Here is a 20,700-nt window from a genome sequence, read left to right on the forward strand (position 1 = left end):
AATGGGTGGGGTTGGTCAGATTTAACCATCACCAGTACACCCGAGACCGGTATGCTGAATTGGGTAAAAATGTCAGCCCACCAACTGTTGTGGGCTGCAGCCAACAATCGCAAAATCGTCAATCTCCCGAAATCGCCTATTCTGATGGCACAGGGCCGGGCCCACCCTGTGCAGGGCAAATAGGTGGGCTTGGGCAAATTTCACTATCGCCAGTACACCCAGACTGGTATGCCAACCGTGGGCCAAATTTCCTGCCCATCTAACTGTTATAGGGCTGGAACCGACCAGGAACCAACCCGGAACATACAAACCTTCACAAATATATATAAATATATAGAAGATGATCTCAGACATATGTAAACTTAAGTGGCAAACTTGATGACAAACTAAATGTGTTGGTGTATCAACTAACAAACACCCAGGATCATGAAGCACATCAAGATCTAACTTGCTAAATTCAATACTTTAATTAGGATTATGTGGTGGACACGCTCAACATAAAACAATAAAACAATGTCCTTCTACCAGTGCATCTTTCTCTCAGTCTGAGTGGTTAGTCCATACAGCATCTTTAGCAACAATTCCTCCATTTCGTTGGGTTGCCACTATGTTAGTTCCAAAACATTCCAAAGGTGATGTATCACATCTCTTTGATGTTGTGCTCTCAAAAGTGAGATGAATCATTCCCATTCCATTAGAGAGAGGCTAGATTTGGGATTTTCAGGGTCCAATACCCCATGACTAACCGAGTCTGTGATGTCCTTCACTGATCTACACGTCTCTTTGATGATGACATAGGGGTTAGCCAGAAGAGGGGCAGAAGGATTACTCACTATCACTTTGACAGGGCCTCTTGTTCCCACCCTGGCCATCTGTGAGGAATGCTAAACATATTAGCCATGTATGGAGCATCCTCCCACTCCCTTGTACTACCTATGGCCTGCACTGACCAAGAACCATCCTGCAGTATGTGAAGAGCTACTTGCTGAGCGCCTCCTCACTCCCTGACTCTCCCATCTAAATCTCTTTTTCTTTCTCCTCCACCTTTGATCACTAAATGGCTGCTCTTCTAGCTCAAGGTCTACTCCACTGTAATATTATTTCTCTTGACTTTTGATACTCCTCGCTCCAATTCACCTTGCCTATTCTTGCCCCCTACTAGTTTCTCTTCTACACTTGATAATGCCTTTCCTGCCGCCACCTCTTCTCTGCCTCCTTGGCCTCTTATTCTCACTTGCACTTCTTCTTTACAATCTTGTGTGTGTCTTCTGAACACTACTGCCTCTCTACCACCACACTGTGATACTCTCCTAGTGGCCATCTCCTCAATGCCACTTTCACTGATCTTCTTGTAACCACATCAACTCTTCCACCGTTGGCTGTTCCATCACCGCCACATCTTCTCTACCTCCTTGGACTGTTCTCCTTGACCGTCTTCATCCCTGCATTCTTGGGTTGCTTTTGTCACCAATACCAACTCCCTGCCATCTTTAGATGTGCCTGCTTTCTCCATCTTCTCTCTTGATCTTTATACCCTCCTTAATCACCTTCCCCTTATATTCTACAAACTCCACAACTCCTGTTACTACCACTACCTGCCTCCTGCTCCGGTCTGACCACCTCCTTAAACACCATACCCTAACCCTCCAGTCTCACCACATCCAACCCCATCTTCTACTTTTCATCTACCACCTCTGCCACTCTTGTCACTGCCACCACCTTCTTCTCTTCTGATATTACCACCTCCTGTTATGATGTTGATGTCACCTCCTCTGATCAGGCTCCCTCCTCCTCTCCTGTTGGTCCTTATTTTTATTGATTTTTTTGAATGTTTGTCCAGTGCTAGCCTTACCCAGAGGATCTCAGAGCACATTAGAAATGTTCAGAAGGAAGGAGGCAAAAATGAAATTACAATATTTCAGGGCAGAATAGGACAATCGGGATAATCGGGGTATGGCTGGATTAGGTGTGGGAAAAGAAGTGTATTTTGAGGCTTTTTCAGAAAGTGATGATGGAGGGTGTAGTAGGATTGTGGAGTATTAAGGGAATTTCAGGTTCTGGGTGCCCAAGAGTTGAATGTTTGTTTTTGTGTCCAGGTTAGTTTGCAGGGTGAAATGCTTATGAAATTTTGGTTGTCTTGCCTGGTGTTTGTGTGGTAATGTGTTCCAGTTAGTTGTGAAGGTTGGGTGGTGTTCTAAGGTGAAAGGATTTGCGTACAATGCACATTTATTTGAAAGAAATTATCTGGGGTATGGAGAGTAAGTGGAGCTGATAGAGAACTGGGTGATGTGTGAGTGGTTGGGTAGGTACAGGGTGAGCTGTGCTTCATGTTTCATGGGGTGACAGTGTTGTTGGGGAGTCCCGAGAAGATTGCATTTCCGTAGTCCATCTTGGCTACAACTACTTCATAGACTGCAGTGCAAAAGGTAGTTGTAGGTTGCATTTTTTGGTGGCAGCCGCTATGTGACAGGTGAAAGATAGGTGGTGCTCAATTGTGGAGCCTATGGAGTTGATAGGTGTGGAGAGGGATATGTGGGGGTTCTCTCTGACACGTGTTGTGGTCCATGGGGTGAGGTTGGGTTTGTGCCTGGGGGAGTTGAGGAGGTATTCTGTTCTCGATGGGTTGAGTATGAAGTGGGTGCCCATCCAAGTGTTGCTATTGGAGGGATAGCTATTCAGGATGTGAAGTTGTGAGTGGTAGGGTATTTGAAAATATATTTGTTTGTCATCTGCATATTGGGGAAATGGATTCTGTGGTTGCTAATGGTCTATCTGAGGGATTCACCAGATAGTTTGAAGAGGGGGGATAGAAAAGATATTTACCAAATAATTTTCCTGCGGTATCACAGAAATAGTGGTTGCTGTGGTAGGTATGTGTTATGGATGTGGTATCCTGCATGAATGTACATGCTCCTAATGCCCTGCTGGCATTTAGTATCATCTAGGAGTGTGGACAGATATAGACACTGTTATGGGTTAAAGCAGTGCAGAGAGACTCAGTTGGTTAGAATTAATTGCCCTCACTGCCACCTGGAACACCATCCCGCTGGATTTGAGAATGACCACGTCTCTTGCTGACTTCAAAAAGAAGTTGAAAACTTTCCTCTTCAATGCATCTTCCATCTAGTTTTCATTGTATCTGACGCTGCTCTTCTGTCTCCTGTTTACTGTTTGTTATTCATGTGCGCCTAGAGGCCTTTGGGCTATCTGGCGCATTATCAAGAATTAAAATAAATAAATACATTTTCTCTCCCTCCACTGAGCAATCAGCATAATGCATTAGTGTCCTTAAAGCACTCATCCTCTTGTTGTGCCTTCCCTTGCAGAGCCCACAGTGCATCAAAATCAGTCTTAATGGCCTTACCAGACTAGTTGCTTCCTCACATCTGGCCAGACTGACATGCTCAGGATGATGGTCTCAGTGGCCTTTGCCTGAAGTGACCTCAAGATGTTCACCATTCACAAAATATTGGGACCGGGGGGGGGGGACAAACCATGTTGCTCAAGAGTCTCTATCAATCTTCTTCCTAAATGCTTCTGTGATGAATTGTCATTGGGAAAGGGTGGGTGGGAAAGCCCTGGCTTTTTTGATTTTTATTACATGATAACATGATGTGGGTAAACCCATCTCTGAAAGGGAAATCTGCTAATCAGATAGTGCATACTTCTGCCTTATTGCATCAGTATCCTGACTCGCAGTGCCTACTCTACTAGTGGCACATAGCAAGTTCAGAGACAGTTGCAGTGACACCCAAGTCTCTGCAGTCCAGGGGCTGCATTTAAAATGTGCACCATGTTGCAAAAACTACATATCTCTGAAGATGTTGCCCCGGAAGCACACAAAACTGTACATATAAGCCATACTTCAGTTAGGGTATGGTGGGCAGCATCTTTCAGATATATCCCAGCCACATTAAATTGATTTCTCACATGTCACAGCCCTGATGCCAAGTTCAGCTGTGGAAGGATTATATGTATTCCTCCCAGACAAGGCCCGCCCCTGTCCACAGACAGGGCTAGCCTTGGGAGATTGCTTCTCTTTGTTGCTTTGTAAAAGACAGGTAACCGCCTTTCCCCCAGGACAGCCACTCTACATGATGCTGGCTTAGAACATAAACCAAGAGGCACACCCATTCACAGTGAGCCAGGCCTCACCAGGGTGCCGCATTTCAAAAGGCCTGTGATCCTTTTGAGAGGGAAGGGGTGGAGTTGGGAGGAGCCAGAGGATCTGCACAGTTTTTGGAGTCTTCTGCCATCTTGATACTCTCTGCCCCTCTTTCTCTTTCTTGTCCCCTCCACTTCCTCTGGAGTCAGGCACTTTGGGTGTGACATCAGAAGGGCAATGTCCACTCATTTCAAGGGTATGGATTGGACCCCTAAAGCAGGCGAGCTTTAGTCTAATCGCCTGGGGACTTTTGCCTATAGAAGAAGGGGTCTCCCATCACTTCCTGGAATCATCCTGAATATTTTGTTGGACCTTGCTGAGAGCACAGCCCTCTCTAAAGTCCTCCAGTTGTGAGGTGGAAGCAGGTGTTCCAAGGCAGAGACCAGCTCTGTCCCCCAACCATCCCCGGGGACCAATCAGGGTGGTCTGTTGCAGGAACAGGACCTGCCGCTCTGCAAGCCACAGCGGTACCCAGGACCTCACTTTGTAAGAGGGGCTCTGCAGTTGTGTGCCAGCCTCCTGTGTTCGGGACCCCGAGAATAAGGACCAAACTTGTCCCTGAGTCCCTGCAGTGGCCTGCTGCTGGAGCAAGACTGCTTTTCTGCCAGCCACAGTGGTACTCAGGACCTCACCCTGTTGGTGGACCCATGCAGGTGTGTGCTAGCCTCGCTCGTGTTTGGGAGCACGGGGAAATGACTCATCTTTCTTCTGTGCTCCTGCATTGGGACTCACAGTGCCCTGAGAGCCAAGACAGCTGGAATCCTAGTGCTTTTCACCATTGAACAGCGTGGAGCATATTTCAAGAACTGTTTAGAACATTTGAACCAGCAGGACCCTCCGTTGCTGCCTTTTGCTCGCTCCTTATCTTTGCACAGCGCCAAGAAGTCTGGTTTGGTGCTGCCGAACCAGCAAGAACTGCAAAAATGTTACTATTGACTTCTAACTGCACGCTTGGTCCATTTTTGGGCCCTAGAGACTAGTTATGTCACTTTGAATCCATTTTGCTCACAAATACATATCCCTTTTCCAGAACATTGTTTCTTTTGCTTGCCTTCCACCCCCGATTCATCATCCAGAGTGCTGCATCTATTCTATCTGTGCATATTCTGTGTTTCTTCTGCAGGGGTGGGTTTTTACAGTGTTTTTAGGTAGTTAGTATTTCACATGGTGTGTCGAATTAAAGTATATATTTGTGTAGAACCTTGCTTGGACATTCCTATATTTTGGATTGTAATACTTTGCTGTTTGGGTTGCTACTGAACCTCATTCACACCCCTCTTAAGAGTATAGCCTTCTCGCGGCCCATGTTACCACAAAAGGCAAAGGAGGTATATCTCGCAATTGTGCCTGTTTTACTTTTATCTTCATGTTGGCTCTTGGTTTGTAGAAGTGTGAGGGTTAAGTGGGTGTGTTAGCCTCTACTCATCCTTGTACTCCTGTAGAGCAGAAGTCAATTTGTCACGGTTCCACTCTTCCACAGTTTACCTTCACCCTTTCCCATGTTTGCCTCCTCTATAAAGAAGACTTGAATTCCCCCATTAACATTCCTACGCCTCCCTCTTCGCAATCATGGCACCCCTCCTACTGTATAAAATGAACATTAGATGTTAATGAAACTTGACTTTTTTGATCAATTCCCTTCTTACGACTGCTACACGTGGCCACCCCAACAATGGTTCCTATGCATTGGAAAGTTTTACTTAATACATAGATGGCTGAATGGCCGCTAAGGAGTTACAGGACCTTTTTGTGGTATTGCAGACTTCGACATCATGCGCTTGTGCCAACCTGTAATATTTATGTTTGTAAAAGCATTAAAAAAAAGTCCAGTGTAGCCATAGAATCGTTAACAAAGATGGATGGTTAGCAGGTCAGAATAAATAAAAAAGCTCTTAAAATGTGTCAACGTATTTAAGGCGAAGAAAGCTGGCATCGTTAGTTGCATTAGGCTCTGGCTCCAGGATAATCCAGTATCAGGCCAGGATGCCTGGGCTGAGGAGCCAACAGTGTGGATTGCAAGCACATTTATTGCAGAAACAAGAACACAGTTCAAGTGTGTTTGTCTTTCCCACCAGTAGGCACTCATTTTTTGAGTGCAAACAGCCAGCGCTCTTAGAGCAATGCGCAAACCCTAGAAAAGTCGAATGAGAAAAAATATATCTCCGGTACACACGAAACGCAAAGTTACAAATCCAAATGTGTATGTTACATAAATAAAATTCAGATGAGAACACGAAGGGCTGGAGTAAACGTGTATTTAAAGGCACAAACCATTCATGGCATTTTACCAAAGTGGTGGTTGCCTGTTTTATTAGCTTCCTTGTCTACCTTTTACTTTCTCAATATACTCTAACATGCTCTTCTGCCAATAATACCCTGTTCACTGTGAACTTATACAGTATGACTTGTTCTGAGTCTGTGTACGACGCCATGATTCAGAGCCTCAGTCTGGGCTTCTGGGATTACTGATCGATGTTACTAAAATAGTCACCGGTGGAACTCACGGAGATCACTCTGGTGAAGAAGCCCGTTTATTGACTGACTGTCCAGTTCAGATCCAAGTTCACATGTGCCCCTTTGCTCTATTGACCCCTTGTAAGAGCCATGCCCCATGTGCAGAGTTACTTGTGAACACCACCTTAGCTGCCATTGGGAAATCTCAACCTACTGAAAACAACCTACTAGAAAATAATGTTATCTGATGGTGACAGCCCTTCGCCAGTAACCGCTCCTCTTGTATGGATTCTTTCATTGCATCCCAAAGCAGAGCACGAGCTGTCATGGCTTTGTAAGAGAGGCAAAAATAGGATTCTTCTTTATCTGAGGTGAGCATCTTATTTACCTCTAAACAAATTTCAATAAAAGACATGAAGGCCTCGATCAACAGCTCTATGTAAATTCCTCATTATCAAATAGAGAGGGCATAAGGCCACAGGCGATGTGAATACATAATCAGTGGTTATTTCAAAAGTAAACGTTTAGTTATGGGCTGAAAATTGAACACGCAATTGATTCGTTCTGTTTTTCATAGTTCCAAATATTCCGGTATAAATAACCAATAGTGAAAAGTGTTGTCTCTATTGAAATTTTGCAGGCATACTTCCAAATAAATCTAGGACACTTCTTTAGGAAATAGTTGACATGTTCGGATTTTGAAAAGCTGTTCTTGCCTAAAAAAAATTATGTTTTTGTATTTTTTATTTTCTGATCCCTTAACGATGTCACTAGGAAATTGTGGGAAAGTGCACACGTGCATTTTTTTTAAAAGCAGTTTACTCGGAATGACAAAAAATAATTTGTTTTTATTTTCGATTCAGATTTCATTACTGCACTCAAACTACAACAACTGGGCTTCGAGTTATTTATACAATCCAAACCGCTTCCATAAGAAACCCTAAGACTCGGTGTGCAATAATTACTAATCATGATTAGCTCCTTGTTTTCTTGATAGAAAAAAAAGCTATCAACAAGCATTTCTTTTAACCACAAAAAAAGTATAATTAGCTTATCCCACTTAGTAAACCTGTACGCATGCCAACTCATACCAAACTGCTACTTTTACAAAAGAATTGCAATGATACAGTTCATTTTTTCCAGTCCTTTTTGCACAAAATTTATTTACAATGTATACATAATGCTCCATGGTGGACTGTGGAAAAATGCACACATGACTGATGCTTTGCTTCGAAATAAAGTCCACATATTAAAAATAAAATCTTCTTCAGTTCATGTTTTCATCTGCGTAACACAGGAAGTGATGCGTACGGTTGATGCTACCGCATGGGAAACCTTGATCCGCTGATGGGACATTGAGGCTCCAGGCACGCTTGCTGCCTCTTGGTTACCATGCCTCCTCCTACCGGTTTTCTTAAGACATTGCTTGCAACAGCTGATAAATCATTGTTGGCGACGGCGTTTTTTTTTTCCATCCTTCCCGATTTACATCTGTTCAGGCCAATTCAAATATGGCGAGTAAATGAATTAGGCATGCAAATTCAAGCCCCAGGCAAGAGAGGAGAGCGAAGGGGAGACAGAGTGCATGGCTGAAATCCTAGGGAAGAAGAACAATCCTTCTGCCTGACGTAGTTACTTGAATGCTCTAAAACTCCTGCAAATAGGACCTTTATGTTATCTGCAGGATAACGGTAAGGCTTTTTTAAGTACAGAGGCTTCTGGAGGAAGTGAAGAGCTATGGAAACAACACACATAGTGTGGAAAAATTTCACATTTTTTTTTAAAAAAATCTATAAGAAACAACATAATATGGTTAACAGTATAATATCATTTACAATATTTCACTCTTTGTTCTCTTAATGTCTTATATAGTTATTTAGTGTGTCCCCAAATTTCCATTTGGTGTTTCCTGCTTTTGTAAGTCCCTATGAAGAAATTGGACTACCTCTTGGTCCAGAGTAGATGCTGAGCACGAATCTCCATAGCCATTGCAGAAAGTTATTTTTCATATTTGCACTAGCAGTAGACCACATAATTTCCTGTGTGCTACTGAGCATGGATATCCATGACTTGTCCGCCCATGGTTGGGTCTCCTGTGTTAAGCATTGCGGGGCTAGTCGCAGACATTGACATTCCAGGGTGGGGTGGTCCTCCATGCATCATCATTGCTGGGTGGTGAGGGTGTCCAGGAATGTAGGTATGCATTGGTGGCCCATGACGCAGCTGAGCAGGATGATGGCCCATCTGTGGTGGGGTGTAACTTGGCTGTCCCATACACATACCCATTGGACCACCCTGCGAGACGTAATCCCCTGGCATACTTTGCAGTCCTGTTGAGGAAAAATAAATTCAAAATCAAGGTGTGCATTGTAATTAGACAGTGTAGCTTACACATCTTTAAAACAATTTGTACACTTAGTTAGTGATGACTTGGAGATTTGAAAAGTTTCTCAAAGGCAATACTCAAACGTGAAAACAAAATATAGCTTGTGAAATGAGTTGGTGGGTCCTGATTTTCATCTCACTAGCGGGTGCTTATATTTCTTAAACTATTATCATAGCAGAAACCAAAGAGGAAAAGACAATGAAGTCAATGTGAAATAAATGTGACCTGCTCTATAGCGTGTATCTTCTGTGGGTGAACGAGGAGCTGAGCCGTATCGACAGATAAATGAGGAAGGAGCATGCAGTGTTCCACACACTATACGTATCACCTTTCACTGGCCATGCTGAAATCCTACTAATATGTGTCTTGAAAGGCAAAAACCCAGAGAATGCTCTGCATGATATATTCAACTGTTCCCAGAAGACTGCATAGGTGTGTTATTAAATGATTGGCCGTCACGTTATGAACAAATGCTCACCACGCGCATAAATGCTGACTCCGGTTTACCCGATTGGGAGCAGCTATTTTAACATTTGAATCAGTGAACAGTGCTTGTGTATTCACAAACCCTCTCTCTAATATATATATTGCATCAGACAAGGCTAAAGAAGATACAATGTTTGAAAATATTGTAGGGTATTATTAAAGTAAATCTGCGTTATATGTGTAATAAGTCAGTACCAGTTATCAATCAATTCCCTTTCTGCGAGCAGTTAATGTCTGAAAAAAAATCCGACACAAAGCACAGCAAACCTTTCAAAGACCCTGGCAACAAGAGAAAAGGCAGGATTTAAAACAATAACCTAACTGCTTTGTCGGGGCCTGTGTCTTCTGCATGGGTTACCAGAGCTGATCGAAACTGACAAGTGCATTGTTTCTGAGAGCTATAAGCTCCATAATCATCCAGGGTGAAAGGCATAACGCTATGGCTAAGTAGGCTCAATTGGCTTCAGTTCTGAGTAGCGGTGCACCGTGAATGCCACGAACACCTTGGAACCGGGTCTCAGGGCTCCGGTAACGAACGGCTGCCTAATCTAGCCTAAAGGAACAGTTGGCAACTAATGAAAATTGCTTCTAAAATACACTGTACCCAAAGCGCCTTAATCAAAAAAAGATGATAGTATTTTGTGTAATACCCATTCAATGTAATTGGTCATGAAGAGTACGACACATTATTTAAATGTGATACAGAAACTAAGAAATAATATTGAAATTGCCAAAGCTCAGCATTCTCTGATGAGGTAATGGGGCTGTTGCATTCCTCGCTCCATGAAATGTTTTCACAGCTAATTGTTAGAGCGCAGTTTTCATTCACACCGACAGAACACAAATAAGAGGCCCGCCTTGGGCCTCCCGTAACTGAGACCACTGCATCAACCGAACGAGCGCTGTGGCAGCTTGTCATTCATTGATTACAAAAAATGAAAGAAATACTACCAAATTAAATAAGATTAAAATGAAATGCACTGGTGGAGGTGGTCTTCCAATCAGTTTGCTTTTTAGGAACAGTCCTAACATTCTTTTCTCTGTGTAAGACAAAGGGAAAAGAGAAAGCGAGAATCTAGGGCAGTTCTGTTATGCTTACTTCACTAGGCCTACAGATAAAGATTGCAATAATGATCTCTATTTTTGCATTCAAAATAAGTCAAATCCATTTGTCACGCTGCAACTGATGGCATACTTAATTTGTATATAGTCAATTAGCATGGCCTAAGCTGCACTGCCTGCTGCGAGCACCTCCATTTTGTGTTCTTTCTTTTTCCCTTTGCCACGCATAATCCCATTATACTGGAAGGACACAGACAAAAAACACATACAAAAAAAATCAAAGTTTTGCTACAGGATTTGTTTAAATATGCACTAACTCCTTTGCATGAAGCTCGTGTTTACCCCAAAGCAGTCTCTCTCTGTGCCTTTTTTGGTGTCTTGCAGGTTAGCGTAGAAATGTAACTCATGCATCAACTGTGGTTAGACAGATTTATGACACTTTGGGGACATGCTCTTTCCTCTCCTTGCACTGCTGCAGACTGCTTACATTTTGCAAATCAGTCTGTTGCTATGGAAACTTCCCCCACCCCCTTCAGCCTATTTCTTGTTTTGTCATTTGGTCAGTACTGTATGAAATCAATGCAATGGAGAATGTACATGTCACATACGAGCTTGCAGGGCATTACAAGAGACCACAGAAAGGAATGAGGGAAGTTAGAGTGTTCCAAGAGTGCCATTTAAAGGAAACAAGCATGAAGCTATGGGCAGGGAGAGTGTAAGACAGGAAGAAACAATGAGAACGAGAAGATTCCTGGCACAGAGCGAACACAAAGACCCCAGTTGTACTTACTTCCCCCTTGCTTTGCGATTGGTTAACTAGATGGTGTTACATGTAGTGCCATTGCCCCTCCATGCCCATATTCATGCCCATTCCACTCATAGGTCCTAGAAGGGAGATAAAAATCCGAGAAGATGCCAGAGAATGAGCAGAGAGCGCCAAAAGACCCTTGAACAAATACATGCAGCAGAGGAATGAGAAACGCCCCATATTTCAGAGACCAAAGCACCCACATTTCCCACCAGCCCGAGCAAACAGAGCAAACAGGTTCACAGAGGATAGGAAGGACACCTAGCGAAATGGCACAAGCAGGCTGGGCAACTTACATTAATGGGTGAATTGCAGCTGCCCATTAAGTTGCCCAAGATTTGGTTCAACAAATAAGTGGAGTTTTTACCTGGCGCTCTGATGCCCATGTGCTGCTGCCCATCCATCACAAATCCTCCCATGGGCTGCCCGTCTTGGCTGTATGGTGTACCTTGACTTACTAAAACATGAGTGAAAAACGTGTTATACATAAACTTATGGCAACGAGGCACATATAGAAGAATATATATATATTTTTCAAAACATTACTTTTCACTAAGCAAAGTAAGGAACCCAATGTAAACAAAAACAATTCGTCAGGATTTCTCTAATCCTTTTTCCAAATGCTGGTAAGTGTGCACATGCTCGCATCTTAGAGAAACACAGGCTGTAACATGCACGCGCAGAAGGAATACGATGCTGGGTTTTTTTTAGCAGATAGGCCCAGCTTTAAATGACTCCCCCGCCCCACAATATTTTCCAAGTTATGAGTGAAGGGAAAACCGCATGAAGTACCTTGCAGTATGATTTTAGGTGAGCGCATGGATCCCGTAGCCAAAAGCCCAAAAGAAAGACACGTTTACCCGCTACTTAAAGCGAGAAAGGGTAGCACACTTTTGAGCAAGCTGAAAAGGGGGCCGTTAATGAGAAGTGGGCAGAGTCGTGAGAACTGCCTGTGTGCCATTACCTGAACCCTAGGTCGCGTCCCACATTAAAGCTGGCTTTGGAAGTAAGCTGCCTTGGGTTATTAAAGCACAGAAAGCTCTACCTCGTCGAATGCCTTTGAACTTTACAGAGTCCCGCAAACGATGCCGACCCCCGCTGACCTTTTGACAGGTAATAAAGTTTACAGCAATTCCACACCAAGCCATGCACCAGGGAGTGGTCCCGGCAGCAGCCCGTGGAGCTGGGAAGGGAAACTCACAACAAACACCATCATATTGCGAGCGTCGTCGCCATTTCTTAGTGACTTGTTTTTTTAATTGTGCTTCCATTTGTATAACCAGAGTTTTAACTAGGAGCTTGTTAGTGCTGTTATGGGGCGAGATGCGAATGAGGCTTTCGCTTGCACCCTTCCCTCACCCTCCCCGAGGTTAGTCGCCAGGGACCGGACCCACCCACGGGTGCATGGCTTGAGGTGAGGGTGCGCTGCGCCTGCCGGACTTGAATCCAGTTACTGGTGCGGACTTGCCTGCTCGGTTGGACTGGTCTATCATGGGCTGCACTATTCTTCTCCTGGCGTTGATAAACCTGAAATGTAAACAAAAGAAAACAAAGAGGTCAAATTAAAATGAATTTGTTAACGCTATCATGTCAACAACAACCTTGTACACGTCGTCGCTGGCTTGCTGCTCTCGTGCACTTTCCAGTGGCGCAGCCCCTCGGTGACCCCTGCTGACCTCTGCGAACACAAGCATGGGCTCTTTGTGGTGATTTATGTTCGCCTGCCTTTTCCACAGTTGGACATTTCCATTTCATCTTTTCATGGGGGAATTAGCCGAGTTTTCGGGAAACAATACCAGCGCTACTCTCTAAAATGCAGAGGGGGCGAGAAGGGGCTGACTGAGGTTTACAAAGGATGTTTGTAAAGTTCAGTCTTAGGATCTGTGCCTTCCTAAACTGTATTTATTGGAGCCTTCGGAACTCGTATGAACCCAATTCTGTTTTAATGTCCACTACTAAGATAATGAACTCTGATGGCAACACACCATCAAATGAGGAGATGTCTGCAGTTTGATCACCAGCACCTCACACTGCCCGGGAGTTCAGAGGGAAGCATGCAAAATACGAGGTCAAGACAAGGACAGGGCGGTAAAAGTTGTTTAATGTATATGCTTGCTTGGAACAGCAATGTCACACAGACCCACGAATAGTTAATTCTCTTCCCTGAAATTACTACACGACTAAAGAGATTAAACACAGTTTACTTATATTAAACCACGTGCTCTATCTATGCATGGATACACACACGAGTTCCGGACTTTGTACTCTGTGGGCATTGCCAGCATAATTTAAGAACTACTGTCAAACATAAAGTGAGATTTATTCGTTTTCAATGCGCGTGTTGTCTGACCTTTTTAATGAGTGATAATAATTTGAATCCAAATTGTACTAATTAAAACAACACTAACATTCACCCAGTCCTGCTAGGTAAGGTGTGAAGCTCTCAAGACTCCTCCTGGGTATTTGTGTCCTCGCACACACATTTCTGTATTTGGAATGACGGCCAGGAGTGAGTACACCTCTCTACCGCACAAGAACAGGATAGACCATCACCTATAACTTGCCGCCTGTGTCTGTCACAGCAGAGTGTTGCCACAGCTGTATTGGAAAATCAATCTATCACAAGCCTAACTTATGAAACCGGCTGCACCTGACTTATCATACGTTGTTCTAGTGCGCTTTCATTCCACCCTCTTGCTCTCTCGGTTTCTGCTTCAGTGACTCTCTAGTCTCACTCTGCATCGGTCTCTTTCTATGCACGTGGCAGTCCCATTGACAGGTGCACGTTTGCTAGAGCCACCCCAGCTGTTGCTGATAGCTAGGTGACCCAATGAAAACAAAAATATATATATAGAGGGTGAGGAGCGCTGTGTTTTTTTTTTTACAGAAGCAGCTCTATTAAAAATAAAAAGGACATTATTTAAGCTGTCCCTTTTTAAGAGAGTACAATGTGAATTTCTAATGATCACGTCCAGTATATGTTATAGGCATAATAGTGGCACACAAAAGCACGTCATCTAAACCTAGAGCAGCCATACATCATTATTTTCTGATAGAAGGTTATAATCCCAAAATGGAGAGTCTGCTATACACCTATGGTGCCCTTTCAAAATATCCCTATGAGAAAGGGCAGGAGGACAAATAGCACCAGTGTGGGTTCCAGAGTGATTGGCATCCAATAAAAGAGCATTGTCGGGCCACAAGAATACAACAATGGCTGCAACTTGAGTCGCTACAAGATGGAAAATCTCACACATGGTTAACATATGTATTTTACAAATTATGAAAACTAGTATGCTTTATGTCAAGTCAGTACAACTAAGGTCTATGATAGTGGGTTTAGAATTTGTTACTTTACATTAATCCACAAGTTGGCAGCTCGTTTCTTTTTTGATTTTAAGAAAATGAGTTTACAAACTCTATTTCCTTCCTACAGCGCTTTGGGATTATAGCAGTGGTGAAAGGCGCTATAAGAAATCCACACTGCATTACATTAATTCTATGTATTTCTGTGTGGTTAGTTTGAAACGTCCAGAAAGAGCCTTCAAGTATTTTCTTAAAACACTCTGCAGCGAGAGGTGCCAGATCGCATGAAAGTCCTTGCTGGAAGTGGGCAAACGTGACAAGGCCCTTGAATCCTGACACTGCAAATATTGCACACAAATGGTGGTCGCTAATGAGCGGAAACAACTACGCGTTGCAAAGCCACGCCCTCTGAGACAGAAACACTGCGTTACCAGGAGGTAGGTTTAGTGTTGTTTATTGAAATGCTCCAGATTACGTCAAAAACACAGCACTAAATCGAGGGAACATGCAAGCATCATACAGCCAGGTGGAATGTTCCAGAAACCACATCTATTAAAAGATGGCAAGATGAATGCGCAAACACAATGGCATCCACACGAGTGGACCTGTTCACTTAGGTGGAGGGTGCAATTCCAGGGCCCGTATTATGGAAAGGTCGACTTCAGAGCACCAGTCCAGGAAAACATTGACAAGGAGGACGAATCTATTCGTAGGACCCACAATTCGAGCGTGATAGACATGCCAAGATGTGAAGACAAGATCAGCAGAGACAGAGATGTTCTCAGAAACATGTGGAGCAAGCTGCAGTACTGTCATGGGTGAGGTGACTAGCAGAGTTATTGTGCAGTCCCTTTTCTGTGTCTGCTCTCGTTGCACACTAGCTCTTCTGAACGGAATACCACAGACTTCTCTGTCACATATATGTCTGCAGGTTCAGAAGGCCAAGTGGTTGCTGCACTGCATGCAGTGTACACTTTCTAAACGATGTCACTCCTTCACAACCCAACTCATTTCAAATGCAACGTCACAAGGACTCGTAGGCCGCAAACTCTCACAATGTTACCAGACTCGAAGTCAAATAGTGCAAAAGCAAAGGACAAAGGACCACCAAGCAAGCCTTCTCCATCCATGCGCCTGAAAACTGGAATAACACGGCTCCCAACATCAGGCTTGTCCCATTCCGCCTTTTCAGAGCGGGAATGGAAATGCATCTCTTATCCAGGCCAAGCACAAGCACTCTGTCCCCGAGTTGCCTCCCGCTAATCAATGTACACAATTACAAATCATTGCCTCGTGCATTCCTACTGGGGGTTGCAGCCCTCCATAACATGCATGCAGATATATATATAGACACATACATGATTATATACACACATTCTCCAATAAATCACCATATGTGGAAAAAGTGTAGCAATTAGCTCATTGATGCAATTACTCGTAGAGGGATAACTTCATTGTAGCCGTGTTTGCTTACTAACAACTGGGGCAGGACCTGATCTTCAGAAACCAGGTAAAGCAAAAGAGATGTGAAGCAGTACATGTTTTGGTGCTACCCTCTTATGTCTGAACTGCTGTGAACTTTGCAGAGTGCACAAAAATTCCACAATGTTGCACAATTGCAGCATATGAGATCTGGCAAAAAAACGTCTCCCCGGATCTCAGATATGGGGGACTCCATTTCCACTACATTTTTCTTTTCGCAACACGCTCACATTGCTTTAAATTGCTCTAATGTGCATTTGCCGGTGCCAGGTTTTATGTTTATGTTTATTCATTTATATTGCGTGCCAGACCCCAAGGTATGAGGGCGCAGGAGCAGCAAGGTTATTCTCAGCTTGGTTACAGTGCTGTACAGTAATTTACAGAGTGTACATAGGTAATGCAGTTGCAATGAATACAGTGATATACAGTTTACAAATATACATATGTACATGGTTTACAAACGTGAGTTATTGGTCATTATTCTTTAACCACACAATGTAGTTACGTCTAAAGTGGGGGTAGGTTTTGAACGTGGTTGGTAGGTTCAGGGGAGAGACACTTCACCACAATACCACTTGATGGTCTGAGCGGGAGCCATGTGAAATCCCTTAATAATGAACTGTACTGGAAATATTGAATTACACCTATTAAGGTGTAAATGGTGTGCACATTTTACACTTTGCTGGAAATATATTAGGAAACTGGGCTACTTTCTATGTGTTCGTGATTGATCTTCTTAGGGGCTGACAGGCAAATGTTTATGGGGGGGATAACCCACCCCTTCACCCGCCTGCTGATGCTTGGTGAGATCCCCCAGTTAAAACAATCAATTTCCGGCACTTATCATATGTCAATGATGCTACAGCAAGCGAGTAGACCACATCTGCTGTGCGGATGCAACAAAACATGTGCTTTGCAATCAACAGTCACCATGTGCATACGTATTTACAGGTGCACATCAAACATGTACCGGAATCAACACATGCGTAGTCTATTGCATATAATCCAGGAAAGTCACAGAATCCAATGTTCCACAAAACACTGTGTGAGTACATCCTGACAGGTGGCAATCAAAACAGTTCTGCACAGATTAGCATGTGGAATTCAATTTCTGGATGAATAGCTATGAGTAAAGTGTTGATCTCTGACATGAGGGCAGTCTAAAACCTGTGGCAGTCATAGACTTTCATCATTCTGAGGCAGATGCATTGAGTACCATCTGAACAGGGTGATAATAAACACCTGATATTACAGCACTTGGCTGGAGGTGGCGGGCTGCCACAAAGCCTTACATAAGCACTACACGTGTGTATGGTTATTATTATTATTTTTTAACCTGCTTTTTGATTGCTGGAAAAGTAAGTGCACTGGGTTTAGGGCTCCTGATGGATCTCATTTAGTATGCATAGTATGTTAAGAAATAACCCAGTAGTGCATGCTGACCACAATGGCTACCAGGCGCCAGCAACACTTGCTCACGATTGATGAAGATTCCATTGTTCAACATTTGCGCCTAAAGCATGTAGTTATTGAAGACATCGGTCTGATTCACAGAAGCGTTTTACAATAGCACAGTCCCATTGCAAAACACATTCAAAAGGTACAACCAACACCTTTCTATCTAGCTGAGGGTGCGACCTACCTCAAGCTGGCAGGATACTGTTTTGCTTTGCGTGCTGTGACTAGAGTGAGCAACCTTTGCCAAACTGAATGCGTCTTTAGGTAAAAAAAAGAAGGACAACATCCTTCACAAAAATCACTTGGCAACACTGAAGTGATGGACGAACCAGCCCGAATTGCAATTAGTCTTCGGCAACTTTTATTAGGGATTCCACATTTGTCTTTCTCTCAAGTAAGAGACTGTATTAAATTCAAAACATTATCACTCACACACAAATGTCTATCTAATACCGCCCGTGCTACCTCTCAAACCAAATCTCCAAAGTACAGTCCTCTAGACCAACTCGATCTGCCTACATGGGGTAACTGACTACGAAAAGATACAAAAGCCTCAGCTAAAAAGCAGGAGGCTTCAGCTTCCCCGGTGTCGCATCCGACTACTGGAATGCCATGCCTGCGGAGCTAAGGACAGACCCCTCACTTTGGTCCTTCCGTAGAAAACGTAAAAAACTGGCTTCAACCAAGACATTAAGAATCAACCCAAGTCCACTACTGAGCACTAAGTACTACCCTTCTTAGTTCTTGTCCACACTCTCCAGACAGGGCACGCTCAGCGGAACTAGGAAAATGTATTCTGTAAATGTATGAATGTAATGACATGGACTAAGCCTGAAATGTAACTGGAAACACAGATGACAATGCAACTGAATAAGAATGTATCAATACTATATTGTAATCAGCAATGTAACTGTATAATCAAGTGTACAATGTAACCGTATTCTTAAGCACAAGCGCCCAGATGCCTAAGGGTTAGGTGCATAAATGTGATAAATAAATAAATAAACATGCTTTGCTTTTTTGTTTGAATATAGCAGAGACTAATACTGAGTGTTTATTTAATTAAGGATGACTTTTTTATTGCAGACATACTGAAACAACAATTATATCATCTGGCGTTGGGTGACTCACAACCACCATCGACTAGAAAATGCCCTTTTGATATTTCCTTTGGAACTTGCCTTCATAAGTGGCAACATCAGCCTACCGATTATTTGAGATAGTGTCCTTTGCATGTTTATTTAACAATATGAGACTTGGTACTACTTGCTATAGAAGGGTAGGCCCCTGGTCATTCACAGAATGGGCTTTTCACCCAATTATCCTAGGCCACACACTTTCCAGTGGGTTCTAGTTTATTTAAGTAGTTTTAAATGCTTCGGATGAGGTACAATGGGGGCGTGGCAAGCATATAAAAGTGAGGCTCGTACACAAGTAATTATGGGGCCCCCCTCTGCTGTCCGCTCATGCAGCAGTAAGATCATTCAAGCCAGCGTGCACAGCGCTCAGCAATTGTTAGCCTTTCACACCGTAATTTAAAATGGGACAAAGAGTTTGAAACGGTGTGTGAGGGTTAGGGGGGATGCAAAGAGGTGAACTCGTCAGCATCAAGCTAGAAATGAAGAGAGCAGGGCTGATGCTGGATTTCAGGGCTGCTGGAATTTATCAGGACAGACCCTAGAATCCTTCAGCTCATTCGAGAGCCCTCGGATTGACTGACACATTTTTACTGATACACAACCAATGAAATGAACGTTGTGTGGTGTATCTGCATAGTCCAGCTCACAGATGAAATACTGATGCAAGAATTCATGACATTCGTTGTTCGTTTCTTCCTTCTTGGTGGTACACATTAAATGGAATCGATAGCTCAAACACCGTCATTTACTGGCACCTAATATTGATCTGGACTAATGTAAGCATACATGCTCTTAAAGAGTTTCTTTTAACTGTGTGCTATGTACATTTCACGAGAGTCTCACCGGGGAAGCTCTTTCCCCAAGGCCCCACAGCATTTGCACTTCTCGGCTGTACAGCCTGGTAGAATGGCCAAGGCACTGACAGAAACCAGCTGCGCGAGCTATGCAAAGCCAGGGATCACTGGTTCTGCCTGATATCTGCTAGGTCCACTAGTATGGCAGAGGTGCAGGGGGAGTGTGTATTGAACACCTTGCTGCACGCAATACTGAATCAAGAAGAACAGAAGCAATGGCAAAGCCCAGCAATGTTGGTTCTCATTCGCTGTCCACTGCCACAGCCCTGTTGCATTCGACAGCAGGGTCTAGAAGGCAGCCATGACATTTGGATCACACAAGCACGCTTTCCATGCCCTCCAATCTTTTTCTGCTGATTGTGGCAGCAGAACCAGGGGGATGGGTCGAGCTGGGACGCAGTGCGTGTGTTCATGTGTGAGGCCTCCCGGACCATCTGGCACACAGAGGAGTGAGACACAGGGGACAAGAGAACCATGCCTCACTCTCTTGTGCATACAGTAGAAGAAAGACGCATGGTTCATAGAAGGTCCAGACCTTCTATGAACCATGCCTCTTTCTCCTTCTGCCCACATCCTGTTGTGACCCGAGTGGCATGAGAAAGTCCACAGCTCACAGAGAGCAGATGACTGCGGCATGCAGTGGAAAATCAGTCGTCCAATACAGAATGCAAAATAATTGCTTCTTTGGTGTGCAATGGCTATCCTGGTAGAATCTGCAAATTACTAGAGTCAGAGCATGGAACAGCCTAGGAAAATATGCGAGTGAGTGAGTGACCAAGTTGTAGCTTCTATAGAGGTACCCTCAAGATACTGAACCCAGTTAAGTAAATTGAAGGCCTGCAGGTTGTGAATAAAAGAACACGGCACCAAAAACTAGAAACTGCTGACCTCACATTATTTTCATAATTTACAGGCCACGCCTCTTTGCCATGTTAACAAAATGATTTTGCCATATGTGGTTTACTGCTTAACACTAAAAACACAGCTTGACTCAATTTGCATTAAGCACTGCTTCGGACTTGTCCACAAACTGAGCGAATGTTTAGCATAGTTTGTCTTGGTACAGACTCAGGTTAAGCACGTGCGTAGTCACAGAAACA

At 43.7% G+C, this 20,700-nt stretch overlaps 1 protein-coding gene across 3 annotated transcripts in view; it reads right to left on the reverse strand.

The window, feature by feature from the left end:
* Positions 1-7,447: 7,447 nt before the first annotated feature.
* The window catches only part of MEIS1 (Meis homeobox 1), a 181,724-nt gene continuing 168,471 nt past the window's right edge, over positions 7,448-20,700 (reverse strand). For 2 of the 3 annotated variants that reach the window (XM_069608156.1, XM_069608155.1), the window contains exons 10-12: positions 12,830-12,888; positions 11,729-11,818; positions 7,448-8,949 (exon numbers count right to left, since the gene is read on the reverse strand). In XM_069608156.1, the coding sequence (XP_069464257.1) occupies positions 8,666-8,949; positions 11,729-11,818; positions 12,830-12,888 (433 nt within the window). In that variant the 3' untranslated portion in view covers positions 7,448-8,665. Of the gene's footprint in view, positions 8,950-11,343; positions 11,439-11,728; positions 11,819-12,829; positions 12,889-20,700 lie in introns of all 3 variants that reach the window. The other variant, XM_069608157.1, reaches the window with a different exon arrangement.

Source organism: Ambystoma mexicanum, chromosome 4q (assembly GCF_040938575.1).
Source record: "Ambystoma mexicanum isolate Mex_15411 chromosome 4q, UKY_AmexF1_1, whole genome shotgun sequence".
Lineage (NCBI taxonomy): Eukaryota > Metazoa > Chordata > Amphibia > Caudata > Ambystomatidae > Ambystoma > Ambystoma mexicanum.